Genomic DNA, 15,247 nt, shown 5'->3' on the forward strand with positions numbered 1-15,247 from the left:
TCCAAAACTAAAAAAAAATAAAAAATCAAAATCCAAGAGAATACAAAAATATAGGAGAGTTGCCATGTGACAACAAGGATCAATTTCTCTCCTTGAAAGAGCCTACTGCTTCTTGTCATTGTTGTTGTGGGTTTATTGTGTGTTCTTAATTAATTCATAGTTTTAACTTTGAGTATCTTCATGGTTGAGCTTAATAAATGTTGTTTTGATTGGAAAATAAAAAAATAATTAAAAAAATCGAACATGAAAAATGTTCTCAAAATAGACAGGGTTCAGTTTCATATTTAAAGACCAAGCCACAGTTTGATCGGTTTCAGGACAAAATAATATATAAGGTCATGAGGTAGGTGGTTCTTTACATAAACACTGTTTGAAATAAATTTCATGTAGCTCATATAGAGCTGGATAAGTTGTATTGTGTTTAGAATAGTAATTCGTTGTTATGTTACAATAAAAAAAAGATCCACTCTTGAACTTTTATTGTCTTTTCTTTTAATCATTATCCTTCGTCCTCTCCTTTTACCTTGACCCAAACACACTCGAGTATACAATTACTGTTTATCAGAGCTTTATAAGAAATGTTTTATCAATTATATCTGACTCTTGGAAATTTATACTTAAGTTGCTTTAGAGCTTGATTTTTATTAAACAGATGGTTGATACAAGCAAGGTCGAGGTGGAGTGAGTGATGAGGTGGAGTGAGTGATGACATTAACTGTAGGGTATTGTTGTGTTATTGAAGTTATCCTATATGAGATGACATTTGTTGATTGGAATACTGTAGCGTACTGACTGACTGACACAAACTAAATTAGTCTGTACTGACTAACTGACGCATACTAGATCAATTTGTATTGCGGGAGCAGTGGCAGTTGCTAGCTTCATTTTTTTTTTTACCATTACAAATAATAATAATAACAATAATAAATATATGTTTTATTTATATGCATCTACAACCTTCTTTTAAAGCAAGCACTGCGAAGTGATCACTACAAAGTATCACATGCAAAGCATAGTACAAAAATGCAAACAAGTCATAATGCATGTGTCGATGAAAAAGCACTTGAAGTTAAATAAAATAAAAGAGATAAATGGATGTGAGCCCTTTCTTTGCCATAGAAATTTGGTGGCGAAGTCGATATCCCATATTTCAATATAACTATAACTTCGAAGACAGGGAAAGGAAAGGGAAAAGAAAATTAAATAAAGAAGGTCATGCAGGGCTTTTCTTTTTTTCTTGCATTCTTTCTTCTTCTACATTTTTTTTTAGACAAAAGTCAGTATGTGCCATAGGCAGCAGGTGAAGCCCTAGCCGACGCCCTCTCGCTTTGTAAAAAAATGGGGTCAGGTGTCCTCTCGTCTCCAATCTTCTTCAACCATGATGAAATTTTTGCTAGAGTACTGTTTTTCCAACTTTTCTTGGGGTGTTGTTAGGGTTTTTGCTTTGCGATGCTTTTGTTGGTAAAAAAATTTTTTAAAAATTCAAGGCATTGAAGAGTGTCATCATAGCTATTGGGTTATTGACATTTATTTTTGCTCTATATCTATGCTTGTTTTTGTCCGGATCAAACTATGATTTGGGTTCGGGACAAGTGAGATATTTTGACAATTTTTTATTACAGCTATTCACTTATTTATATACATATACAGGGATGGGACTAGGGACTGTGAATCGCTAGTGTCTAAGCATTGAAGAGTGTCATCATAGCTATCGGGTTATTGACATCTATTTTGCTCTATATCTATGCTTGTTTTGTCTAGAGCAAACTATGATTTAGGTTCGGGACAGGTGAGATAATCGACAATTTTTTTATTACAGACTATTCACTTATTTATATACATATCTAGGACCGGGACTGGGACTGTTATTGAAGGGCTGGAGTTTTTTTTATTTTATGTCTAAGCATTTTTCGTTTTTTACTACCTAATCACTAGTGAACGATCTGAAAAATGATATTGAAAGACTTTTCTTCTTAATTTTTGTAATATCAGGGTTTTTTTGCCTTAGTTATTTACATCTTGACATGCATTGGTGAATGTTTGAAGAAATATTTTTTTGATGCCGAAGGTTGGTTGGTTGGTGTTTTTGCCAAATTTTTTTCCTTTGAAATAATATTTATTATTATGTTCTTTTTATGTTTGAAGAAAATGAGGTCTGAGCAGACAAAGCTCTGCAAAGCCCGATCGAGCGAGCTATCTAAGCGAGCCTGAGATGAGGAGTAGGGCTAGCCAGGCGTAGTAAGCTGGAGCGAGTTGCCAGCGAGCGCAAAGAACAACCAAAAATCGCCTTCTTAGCCTTGAGATGGCCACCCATTTCATCCATGTCATCACCATTATATCTTGTTTGCTATCTTTTTATGTCCTTTTTATTTATTTAACTTCAAGTGAAACTTCTTAGCCATGAGAAGGCCACTCATTTCATCCATGTCATCACTATTATATCATGTATGCTATCTTTTATGTCCTTTTTTATTTAAAGTAGAATACCCTATTTGGTTCCTCTAATAGTCAGTCTATCCCTTCGGTTCCTCTAATATGATTTGTTCCTAGGAGGTCTTATGAGAACTTATATTTCTCAAAAAATTAAAATACATGGACCTTCTAGGGACAAATTATACTAGAGAGACTAAATAGACAGATTGACTATATTAAAGGGACTAAATAAAGCATTCTACTTTTATTTAACTTCAAGTGAAACTTCTCAGCCATTAGAAGGCCACCCATTTCATTTATGTCATCACCATTATATCCTGTTTTCTGTCTTTTATGTCTTTTTATTTATTTAACTTCAAGTGAAACTTCTCAGCCATGAGAAGGCCACCCATTTCATCCATGTCATCACCCATATCCTGTTTGCTGTCTTTGAAGTTATTTTATTTATTTAAAGTATAATACCTAGTTTAGTCCATGTATTATACCCAAAGTGCCCTTTTAGTCACTATAATATTTTTTTGTCCCTGATCCTTGTATTTTTCATTTCGTGTCAAATGAGTCTCTCCCCCTAATTTTCGGTCTGCAAGTCTGACGTGGCATTTTTCATGAATAAAAAAATTAAGGTATAATGTCCATTAGTTCCTTTATTATTTTAAAATAACCCTTTAGTCCTCCTATTATTTTTGCCCTTAGGAAGTCCTTTTTTTATTAATTTTTTAGGTATAATACCTAGTTTAGTCCCTCTATTATTTCAACATGACCTTTTAGTCCCCAATTAGAGGAACATCCTTTCGGCGAAAAATATTAAGAGGGACTAAAAAGTCAGTTTGCACTAATAAAGAGACTAAACTGGGTATTATAACAATTTTTTACACATAAAAATTACCACATCATCCCCATAGATGGAAAATCAGACGGCCGTTAGGTGAGGGACTCGGTTGACAGGAAATGAAAAATACAAGGATTCTATAGGGATAAAAAAATATTAGAGGGATAAAATGGCACTTTGGGTATAATACAGGGACTAAACTGGGAATTTCACCTTTATTTAACTTCAAGTGAAACTTCTCAGCCATGAGAAGCCCACCCGTTTCATCCATGCCATTGCCATCATATCCTGTTTGTTGTCTTTTATCAGCTTTTTTTAAATATTTAAAAAAAATAAAAAAAATTACTGAAATACGCATGTTCTGTATCATTTGCCACATTTTGGGAAAAGGGGAAAAGTTTTTCGTTTTCTTTTTTTATTTTATTTTTTTAATTATTAAATCAGAAAACAGGAAATACTCTCCCTTCTCTCTAGTTTTTCCTTTTTTTATAAATTAAAGTTAAAAATGGCAGAGAATCTCTCGTTTTGTGCTTTTTGTTTTTAATATATATATATATATAATTCTCGCTTTCTACAGCCATATTATTTAACGGTCATAAAATTTTATTTCTGTTAATTTTTTTTTATATAATACCCACTTCTCACTTCATAGCATCTTCTTTCTATTCTTATTTTTTTTTCTCATTCTAATTGTTCGAGTGTTTTATATTTACGTACAGACTTGACTATTTTATTTTGTACTAATTACTAATTGGGGAAAGTTTGACTGATTTATTTTATACTAAATAATGATCAGTGCATGTTTGAAAGTACAGAGATATAAATATCAAAATTATATATATATAATACAATTCTTAGAAATAGCACAAATTAGCAAGGACCATACTGTATCTAATGCATAATAATAATAATAATAATAATAATAATAATAATAATAATAATAATAATAATATACAGGAACAAGCCTCATTCACGCCGACAAGATCGGTATGTCGGTGGTCAAACTCAACGCTCTGTTCTCATAAAGGTTTTTTTCACTATATATTTTTAACACGTATAATTTATTTATTTATTTTTTAAATTATTATTATTTTTTAACATAGATGAACACTCGTCCCAACCAAGTGAAAATAAATTGAGCTCTCCACTCCTTGCTTTACATGGAAGAGAATTATAATCATTCTAATGCGAAGAAAGTTAATTCTCATCTTTAGTTTATGGAATCTGTAAAAAAAATAATCATTTGAATTTTTATTAAATTTAATATATATGTTTTTTGATAAATATCTGACAGATCCCTCAATTTTTTATAATCAACTTTTTAGTATTTAGTATTTATTATTATAAATGAAAATAATTATTTTCACAAGATGTTTATCAGTGCATTACAAGAAGGTTAATTTAATTTGGCCCAGCCCTGCGGATCTCGTTGTCTCGCTCCTTTTTGCACCCGAGAAAGGTACCGCTCTTGCTTTCCAAATTCCCGATCTGATTGATTTTGCTTGTAGATCCATTGTTGCAGACTTGCAGTTCGATCCTCCATTCTTGTATGAACTTGGATCTTGTTTGTGAAATCGATCTATCGTTTTTTTTTTCCCATGATTTTTTGTTCTGGATAATGAGCAGGAAACAATGTGGTTTGTTTTCAGGAGCTTGAGAATTTCTAGATTTGATTGCGAGAAGGCATGTCAAGGAGAGCAGTGAATCCCTCTCGGCGACTTGCCGACGGTGGAAGTCTTCCATTTGTTGGGGTATTCCCGCAAAAGTCACGAACTTCGCCATTATTATCGGTTGGACTCGTCGTTTTGGTATGTTTCTCCAGTGGCATTGATGCGACTCGAGTTTATCTGCTTCATTTGTGATCCGCTGTTTTTCTTTTGATCTTTTTATATAATTGTCTTAAAAATTGCATTTTGATTCTGGTTTCGTTGTGAACTTTCCAGGGCGGCTTTCTTCTGATTGCCTATTCCTTTGCTGGTTCAGGTTGGTATACAGTTTATTTCTGAGAATTCATTAAATCAAGCTTGATTCCTTCCAGATCTATCCACGTTATATATCTTAATTCTTAACAACCCATGAATGCATACTTAAAATTTCAAGTTTTCACATGATTAGGTGGACTTGGCAGTGTGAGAGTAGCTTCCAATATTGGTGAAGGTAAGCGTCCATACTATCATTTTTTCTTTTAATGAACTAAATTTTTCCAGCTTATTTCGATAATCTACAGAGTGTTTTGAATCTGAGTGCCATCATGTTGTTTGTGGCTTTAATGTTTACAGTTGATTGCAATTCTGTTTACTTTAAAACTTGTTATGTTCTTGAGGGGTTTCTATCATTTTTTTAATGGCAATAATACTATGTACACATCCACCTTCTATCTTCCTTTTTTTTAAGACCTATATGACCAAAGGGTTCCCTTACAAATATATCTTCTTTTCTTAGTTTTGTTATTTCTCTTGAAATGCTTTAACTAGCATTGCAATTACTGGTTGAAATATTGAAGATAAAAGTTTGTTAAATTGATGTTTTGGGCAATTTATGTTTTCAAATATTATGTTATAGCTATATGGACCATTTAGGTGATGGCTATATGGACCATTTTTCATACCTACAGGTCTTTTATGCACATCAGAAGTTCAACAAGCAATTCCCATTCTGAAGAAAGCATATGTTGATAGCATGCAGAAAGTTTTACATGTTGGACCAGACACATGTTCGGTGGTTTCTAATTTGTTGAAAGAAGATGGCATCGAAGCCTGGGGTGTTGAACCGTATGATTTAGAGGATGCTGATGCTACCTGCAAGAACCTTGTCCGCAAGGGAATTGTACGTGTAGCTGATATCAAGTTTCCCTTACCCTATAAGTCCAAGTCATTTTCTATGGTCATAGTTTCTGATGCTTTGGATTATTTGTCACCAAAGTACCTAAATAAGACCCTTCCAGATCTGGCAAGGGTATCGGCAGATGGTCTGGTTATCTTTGCAGGTATTTACTTGGATTATTATTCTGTCTTTCCTCTGGTACTGTAGTGTTTGTATCTGCTATTCTTTATATGAACAATGCACAATGATCACTTTTGTTTTATTAGACTTAACTTGCATATCAATCTTTCTTACCCTAAGAAATTTACAAATCTGATTCGAATAGCATCAACAAAGAAGGTAGATGCAAATGTTACGATATCATGATGAAATTATGTGGCCTTTTCAGAGACCATTTACTGATAGAAAACCTAATCTAAAGCTTCCTTTTTAAACTTATAAAGATTAGTTTATATATTATTGTCACCAATAGTTCTTGCTGTCAATGCAGTTGAATTTGGCTTGGATTTTACTGAATGTAAATGATTTATGCTATTTAATTTTTTTGGCTTACCCAACAGGGTTTCCAGGTCAACGGAGAGCTAAACTTTCTGAGTTGTCTAAGTTTGGAAAGCCGGTATGTCTTGCTCAAAACTGAAGCCCATCAAAGCTTCATTTTTATTTTTGTGCTTTCATTTTGTATCTGCGGATTTGTAGATAAACAATATCTGTAGAATATGAATTGTAGAGTGCAAATAGTTTGTGTAATAACATCAATAAACACTCTGCATATCCATCCATTTGCCAATGCTTACATTTTCTCATGTTTATTTCACCTGAAGGCGAAATTCAGGAGCTCGTCCTGGTGGATAAGATATTTTGTTCAGACTGGTTTGGAGGAGAATGAAGCTGCCATGAAAAAATTTGAGCAGGCTGCCAACAAGAATTCTTACAAACCAAGCTGCCAAGTATTTCACCTCACCTCATCACAATGATCTGGCCATCTCCTGGTTCATTTAATGTTATAAAAGCTAGCTGCTGCTGCCGCCGCCGCCGCCTCCTTAATCTGCATCTTTCCTTTAACCTTATTCAAGTTTAAAAGCTTTCCTTCTCAGATGAATTTTCCGTCGTCCGTAATTTTTAGATTTATATGCAATTGTTTAATATTGGTGGAGAAGAATATACCCACTTGTACCACAATGCAAAGAATTTTGTGTTCAATGGAAATTTGTTGTACTGAAAACCAAGACAAAGTTGTTATTCTTTAGTCTGTTTGTTGTTGTATGTTGTTGTATCTTGCTAAGCAGTGAAAAATGCAGTTTGGAAAAAGCAGTCTTCTTTCCATGATTTAATTGAACATAAGATATTTTTGTTAATAATAGCTGGCTTCTATCATGTTGTCATAGTCAGCGTGCTTATTGTTCTGATGTGGATTGTGGACTTTAAGATTAGACTATTTACTAACCATGGTTTTTACTATAATTACTGGTTTCCAACTACTAAGAATTTTCAGTTTCCGACCCAAGCAGCTGCTTGCCCATTGGAAACAAGTGCAGCTTCTTTCAAAACTCATGGAAATAGATTGCAGTGTTTTCTTGGTTTAGAGCAAGACTGCCACTTTCACTGACGTTCCTTCAAAGAAAATTAGCGTAGTTTTTATAATGTAAATCTGAAACTTGAGACACAATAAACATTTTGACTAAATCTTAGAGACCAAGTCTGGAATACCAATAAAGTAGAAGTGCATATTAATAAGATATGTTTTTTATGATTTCCAGTTAAGCGAGCAAACAAAGAAAGATATTTGAGTCGGCAGAGTTATTCATAACACACTGAATTGGTGTGAGGTCACCGGTCATCTGATAGTTAGACTATTTCAATCCATTTGAACTTATAATCTTTTGATGGTTTGAACTAATGTAGAGCTAAATTAATCTTGAAGCAAACCTCATGATATCTGATAATTAATCACATGCAAAACATCAAGTTACATCATAATGGTAATGAACCTTATCTCTCCTTAACCAACTGATATCAATTGTTTGCTCCTTTAATTTCATGTTGGATAAACACAAAAAAATTTAAAACTTTATGAGAAATTCTCATCAAATGATAAAAACTAAATTTTTTCTGCATTTAAAAAATCACAAGTAATAGTCAAAACACAATGAAATAATTAATAATATAATCACAAGACTAATGACTTCTGAACTCCGCCGTACATGTTAAAGCTATACGCAACTCGGTGCCGTTGATAAATATAAAAAATCTGTGGATACTGAAAAGACATACCACCTTAAAAAGGCATCTGAGAAAGTATCATGATACAATAAATATACAGAAACTCACCAAACCTGTGGAAAAAATATATATAAAAAAAAAGTTTGTGATAAGAGTTGGTAAGATGTTAACAATTTTGGGTGGCAATATTGGGTTTGAGAGAGCTTTCACTAGTGTTTCTTCAAGTAGAAGACCCAAGTGCATGATTTGCTTTTAAGTTGCCTTTTCTGACTCACTTGCTTGCCTTCCCTTTCCATCCTTTTATTTGAGTCCTGGTCAAGCTTTTTCCACCCTCCATAAAAACAAGCCTTCTTGTTCACTTGGTTAAACATTAATCCTCTTCAAATTAAAATGGAAGGCCTTATCCCATATGTGTATAGAATGATAGTGCAGTATAGGAGTGGTGGAGTTAAGGCTCCAAATGTTGTGAGTCTATGGTTCAATGAGTCTCCATCTGCTTCTCCTTCAATGGCTTACATGAGGCTTCCTGGTGACTCTGGGAGATACATAGCTTCAGATATCCAGTTCTTCTCTCCATCTTCATTATCAGCACCTGCAACTACATCTTCTATTCAATCTCCTTTTCGTCGGTCAACTTCCTGCAAACGTTCCTAAATATCATAATGGATATGATGATGAACAAGTTGAATAATTTGGTGATGAGTACTATGAACTCTGTTCTTGTTAATTGTTGTTTCAGTTAAAAGGTATAATAATCTCCCAAAGGGGAGTCTTATACCTTCTTTGTTTGTGCTTGTTGTTTGGTTTTTGTTGTTATGCGGGATTTGCAAGTGTAAGTAAATTTGTGTGTGTGTGTGTGTGTGTGTGTGTATAAGGATGTTAATTTGCATGAACTGAAAAAGTTGAGTTCATGATTGCTGTAAATGAGAAATAAATGAAGTGCATCTGGTTGTGAAGTTAATGTTATCTTGTCTGTAGAGATGTATGTGCTTTAGACCAGTGATATCCAAAACACATGTTTGCATATTCTGGTTATGTAAGCACTGAAGAAGTAGGAGGGTTGGCAGGCAGACCAAGGTATCGGATATGTTTCAGGGTTGGTTTGGATTTGCTTTTATTCTTTATTTTTGGGAAAAGAAAAAACACATTGTTTTCTAAAGAAATTTGATGCGTTTGGATTGGTTCTTCAGAAATAAATAAATAAATTTAAAAAGCCATAAAAAAAAAACTAACAAATCAATAAGAAAAATGCCTAAAAATATTTTGACTAAAAAACTCTTATTACATGTTCTACTAATCTTGTAGTTCTTCTATTCGTTTTTCCCCCCTCTTAAAATCTCCTACATATTTTTTTTTTGTTTTTTTTGAGAAAAATTGAATAAACCACTACTTTATTGCTCTTACATATCTTAGTTTATCCACTTTATTGGGAAAAACTCTTATTAGAAGAATATATTTTCAACTTTAATCCCCTCCAAATCACGTTAATCCCGTGTCTAGTGTTCTATCAACTTCATCTCAATCACTAAAGAAAGTTCATCCCGTGAATTAAATTAAAAAAATATTACATCAATCCACTCAAAGAAGTGATTCGTGGGCAAATGAAAATTTTCTCTTTCTTATAAAAATAAAAAGGCACTTTTTAAAATTACAGTTTAAGGAAAAAAATGATAAATTTAAAAACCATGAGCGTGTGTCTGTGTAAAAGCTTGTTACAAGCCTAAAATTATCATCATCTCTTCTGCTTGTTTTACATATTACACCACTATGAAGATTTATTATACAGATAAAGATAGCCCATGGCCCTTCCTCCAAATCCAAGCTAAAAGCCCATGGTTTTTGAGAAGTCCATTACCCCTAGTAGTGATGGATTGACATTCTCCTCCCACTGCTTGGGAGCTCACGGTTTCATGTTCTATTTCATTCCCCGATGGGGGTTCTTTTCACCTTTCCCTCACGGTACTACTTCGCTATCGGTCACCCATCATTCTCAACGAATCCATAAGAAGTGATCCCATTTTTTTCATCGGGTCCGGGTGAAGACCAAAGTTCTGTCGTACTTGATGTTTTTTTTTTCAATAAATTAGAGGTTTATTTATATTTGTAAAAAATAATAAAAAACCAAAGCTTTTCCACATGAAAAATTAAAAATCACAAACACCTTTGTAAATAAATAAATATAAACAAAATTGTTTTACAATAGCATATATCAATCAAAACCAAATAATTGTAACAAAGAGGAGTAGTCAAATTTCTGACTAGCATTGTTTTTTATTTTTTTTTGTTTTTTTTGATAAAAAAGTTATTAAATAAAAACAGAAAGAATGACAGTAACTAAGAACCCAATCCCCCCAAAAAAATAAAAATAAAAATAACTGAAAAAATAATAATAATAATAATAAAAAAAAGCCTTCACCTTAGACAAATCCATAAGCCATGTTGGCAAATCCATGCCTTAATGGAACAGAGAGAGTATAGGCGAACTTCTCCCCTACAGCGCTAACCTATCCACAAGCTAAGTCCATTCTCTTGGGATATTTTCAATAATAACTGGGCTCAGAAAGGATTTTAAGTTTTTAACTCCAATAACTCTCTACGTGTGGCCTCCATCCTTCACCCTAATTTATTTCCTTCATGATTTAAGAGAAAGTAAAGCTCCAGACTATCAGTGAATGCATATGCAACTTTGAGATTCATTTCCACCGCCAAACGAAGGCCTAGCCCTATGGCTTGACCCACTGCTTCCAAACTCAATGCCACTTCCACTCTTTTACAGCCTCCAAAAAGAATGTGAAAATTTGAGTCAACAAAGAGGAAGTCCACCCCACCCATTGCAGTTTCTAGACCCCAAGAAGCATCTGTGAATAGAAACGTACTAGAAGATGTAGTTATCAGGGTATTCTTCATGAAATTACACATATTGTTCCTTGCTAGGTTATCATATTCTTTGATATAATCTATCACCCTGCCAATAATCCAGTGTAGATCTATACTAGCACCGGTGAAAATTATATTACATCTGGCTTTCCATAACATCTAGACCATTACAACAATGTAACATGCCTTAATAAAATCAGAATTAGAACTAGTAAACTCTAACCAATTACCTGAATAATAACCATTTCTTATTTGAAAGTGAATTCCAGTCTTTATCTCTACCAGAGTCTTGAGAAGCTGAAATTTGGGACAATATATAATGCAAGAGATGCTCAACAGTTTCCAAATGAAGGCCACAAAGAATACAGTTTTCTCTTTGGCGTAGATTAATAGAATTAAGTAGATCGTAGGTCTTGAACCTACCTTGCAAGGCCAACCAATTGAAAATTTTGACTCTAGGGGCAATGTTGAGCTTCCAAAATTTTTCCAGCCTCTCCAATGCTCAACATTAGAGTCTTTATCAAGCAAGAAATTATAAAATTGGAAGACAACTTGTTGCTGTGGGAAGATGGGAACCAGACCCAGGCATGCTCAGAGCTTGGATCAATTATTTCGTTTTCTATAACTTCAGAGTTAAGATTAACACCAAGAAGGGAGCCAAGGGCTTCAAAATTCCAAGAATGACCATTAATGAAATCAGAAACTTGCAAAAGATTCAAATCAAGATTCATATTTAAAAAATTAGGCTTGAGACTTAATGGAACTTCAAAACACCAGCGATCACTCATAAGAGATAGGGTATCAGAATTAACCGAATTCATCCAAAGAAAGGGTGTTAGCTCAATAATGTTCTTACACAATGCCTTGTAAAACTAAGAGCAATTAGCTAGATTTTTCAACTCCCAAGGCTTGGCAGTCCCATATTTAAGGCAAACAAGATTAACCCACAAAGCATTGTTGGCATTCAAAAGGCTAAAAACATTCTTAGCCATTAGAGCCCTCTTAGCTAACTTCAGATTGAGAATACCAAGACCCCCCCTCAGTCTTAGGAAGAGTATCTTTGTTCCAACTGATGAGATGAACACCTTTTATATCGCCCTCCTGAGACCAAAACAATTTCCTTGCTAACTGTTCTATGGAATTAAGGATAGTGTCTAGGATAGGATAACTAGCCATATAATACTGAGGAAAGATCATGATGATACTATTGATGAGAGTAGCTTCACCCATCCCAGACAGGTTAAGATTTCTCCAGAAATTGAGTTTCAATTCAGATTTAACTAACATGTGATTGAACAAAGCTCTAGAAAGTCTAGAGGAAGAGATTGCCACACCAAGATAAACACTAGGAAAACTGCTCATTTTCATATTTAGAATATTACAAATACTTCTTGCAACCCTCCTATTAAACCAATCAGGAAAATAAACCTCATATTTGGCATCATTAGGAGATTGGCCCGTTAAAGAAGTGCACATCTTAATTCAAAGCTTGTAGTACTAAGCCAATCTTCTAGAAGCATTTGAGATTATAACAAGATCATCAGTATACATTAGATGATTGAAGTTATACGATAAATTATTGTTGAAACCTGGAATCATCTGAAGTCTTTGAGCTTGGTTGAGAATAGTCGGCAGATTTGGGAAACAAGAATAAAAAGATACAGAGACAGGGGATCGCCTTGCCTAAGACCTTTAGAGGGGAAAATTTTCCTAGAAGGCCTTCTACTAATCATCAAAGAGTAAGAAACAGAAGTAACACAAGCTCTAATCCAAGAGATCTACTTAGATGGAAACCCATGATCGAGAGGGTAGCGAGAATTGTGTTCAACCTAACAGTGTCATAGACCTTTAATATGTCAATTTTTAGAAGCATCATTCGGGGGTCTTCGTACTCACGATCCATAGAATGAACCACTTCTTGAGCAACAAGAATCTTATCCACAAGAGAATGACCTTGAATAAATCCACATTGTTCAACACCAATCAAATTTGGGGGTAAAAATTTAAGCCGGTTGGCTAGAATTTTGGCCACAATTTTATAACAAACATTACAGAGAGAAATGGACAAATAACTTGAGACATATTTAGGCAAATCCTTTTTAGGTATCAAAACCACAAAGGGGTGTCCCCAAGACTTGGGCATAGAGGAGGTATTTAAAAAATGGTTCACTGCCTCAACAAAACTGTCACAACTCCGAGCAAAACTGTCTGTCTCCTGCTCAACTGCTCAACTGCTCCACCCTCTCTGTGATCCGCTTCTGGCTGTCTCCTGCTCCCCCCTTGCCATGGCAAGCGGGGGAAAACCCCCTTTCCCTTCTCCTTCCCACCCTCTGCAACCTTCTCAATCCTGGGCTCAGATCGCCTCTTCATCCCTGCGTGCTTATGTTCCTTCCCCGCTTCATAATCCACAACTTCTTGAGAAATTGAAGAACTCCTCCTCATCTTTTGTTAAGCTTGATGGAGTATCCCTGTCTCGGGCTCATGAGAAATTCCAGAATGCTCTGTTTGGGAAGCTCTTTGGCAAGTCGCCTCCTTTTGATCGAGGTTAAAAAGGCTTTGACGGGCATGTGGGGACGCCATTGGTGATGTTCAAGTCTCAGATCTACCTAATGGGTTTTTGCTCATTCGGTGTGCATCCCATGAGATTTCATTACGCCTGCTTTCCGATGGCCCTTGGACGTTAAATGGTTTAACTCTTCAATCGACGCTGCGTGGCGTACGTTTCTTCGAACTGCTGCTAAGTCGTCCACAACAGTGGTCCGGATTCAACTTCATAACCCGCCGATTGAGCTTTTGGGATGGTGAGTCGCTCGACACTATTGTTGCTCATCTCGGTAACCTGGTTAAAGTTGATGATCTTACATTGTCCCTCTCAAGATCTAAGTTCGCTCGGGTTTGTGTTGAGATTGACCTCTCCAAACCTCTTTGCCGGGGTTTTTGGGTCGGGGACGATTCACATCGTGTTTTCGTTGTTGTTCTGTATGAGAGGCTCCCTACGTTCTGCTACTCCTGCGGTGTCATCGGACACGGATCTAACTCTTGCTCTCACCAAGCAGTTGCCGGTCTTGATCGAGCTCCTCCACCCCCTCGAGTTCCTCGAGGGCCGGCGGTCAGCTCGCTTCGAACCGAGGTAACTGCTAACGAGGGTATGGAGATGGATTCCACTCCGTCTGATAACCCATGAGGTCTGCAAGAATCTTCAATCCCTTCGGAGGACTCAGAGTTCGGTTCCTGGATGATCGTCTCCCGCCGGCGTGGTCGTGCCCGGAATCGCGGAACGGGGTCTCGCCCCAGTCCGACTTCTGATGGCGCGGCAGCCGAGGAGACCTCGATCACTGCTACGCCCAAAGAATGCGTCCCATCCCGAGGCACTTGGGTTGGCATGAAAAGTCGTGGGCGTGGTGGGTCTTCTGTTTCTCGAGCCTCCCGCTTCCACTATTACAACACTGATGGCGTTCAGATGGTGGATTCTCCTGTCCCGATGGAGGATTCCCTTGCACCATTAGCCTCGACTGTTGCAATGTCTGACATTATGCCTCTGGGAAACCCTAACCTGGCTGGGCCCTCTGATTGTTTGACTGCTTTTTCAAAAAGAGAACAACGTTCAAATGCTCTTGCGGTTCCCAATACTCTTGTGAGCCCTTACCCTACCGAGACCCCCGCTTCCCTAGGCCCTTCGGTCCCCATCATGCGTTCTGGGTCGCCCCCTCCTGTCATTCGTTCGTCGGTCTTGCCTTCTTCCATCCCACCCCCTTCTTCTCCGGAGAATCCTCATTCCCTTGCGGTGGACCGTGTATTCTCTACCTTGAATGAGGGTAACTCTGATGGGAGTGACTCTGGTGATGGTGAAGATTCTGATGGCTCGGCTGAGGAGATGTCCGATGACGAGGAGGAACCTGATGATTCCATGACCTTTGTTCAGTACCAAGAGGAGTCTAGACGGGATAACCTTATCCGCAAAAGCTCTCATGTAGCTGGTTCTTCTCTTAAGAAGGGCAGATTGGAGCTAGGAGATCCTTGCTCCTAAGTTTTTTCATCCTTTCTGTTTCTCCTTCCTGCCTCTAT

At 36.2% G+C, this 15,247-nt stretch overlaps 2 protein-coding genes across 3 annotated transcripts; both read left to right on the forward strand.

Moving 5' to 3' along the window:
- The first annotated feature begins 4,634 nt into the window (after positions 1-4,634).
- On the forward strand, positions 4,635-7,331 carry LOC120265962 (probable pectin methylesterase CGR2). Of its 2 annotated transcripts, none has more exons than XM_039273907.1 (7): positions 4,635-4,721; positions 4,912-5,070; positions 5,206-5,245; positions 5,378-5,419; positions 5,877-6,248; positions 6,646-6,701; positions 6,907-7,331. In XM_039273907.1, the coding sequence occupies exons 2-7, from the start codon at positions 4,948-4,950 to the stop codon at positions 7,057-7,059; spliced, it is 786 nt and encodes a 261-aa protein (XP_039129841.1). In that variant the 5' UTR covers positions 4,635-4,721; positions 4,912-4,947; the 3' UTR covers positions 7,060-7,331. The 2 variants fall into 2 exon arrangements, with proteins under 2 accessions (XP_039129841.1, XP_039129842.1); XM_039273908.1 differs by having other exon boundaries at positions 4,718-4,809.
- Positions 7,332-13,467: 6,136 nt separating this feature from the next.
- On the forward strand, positions 13,468-14,366 carry LOC120265358. Its single transcript, XM_039273230.1, has 2 exons — positions 13,468-13,726; positions 13,783-14,366. The coding sequence occupies exons 1-2, from the start codon at positions 13,468-13,470 to the stop codon at positions 14,364-14,366; spliced, it is 843 nt and encodes a 280-aa protein (XP_039129164.1).
- The last annotated feature ends 881 nt before the right edge of the window (positions 14,367-15,247 follow it).

Source organism: Dioscorea cayenensis, chromosome 7, assembly GCF_009730915.1.
Source record: "Dioscorea cayenensis subsp. rotundata cultivar TDr96_F1 chromosome 7, TDr96_F1_v2_PseudoChromosome.rev07_lg8_w22 25.fasta, whole genome shotgun sequence".
NCBI classification, from domain to species: Eukaryota; Viridiplantae; Streptophyta; class Magnoliopsida; order Dioscoreales; family Dioscoreaceae; genus Dioscorea; species Dioscorea cayenensis.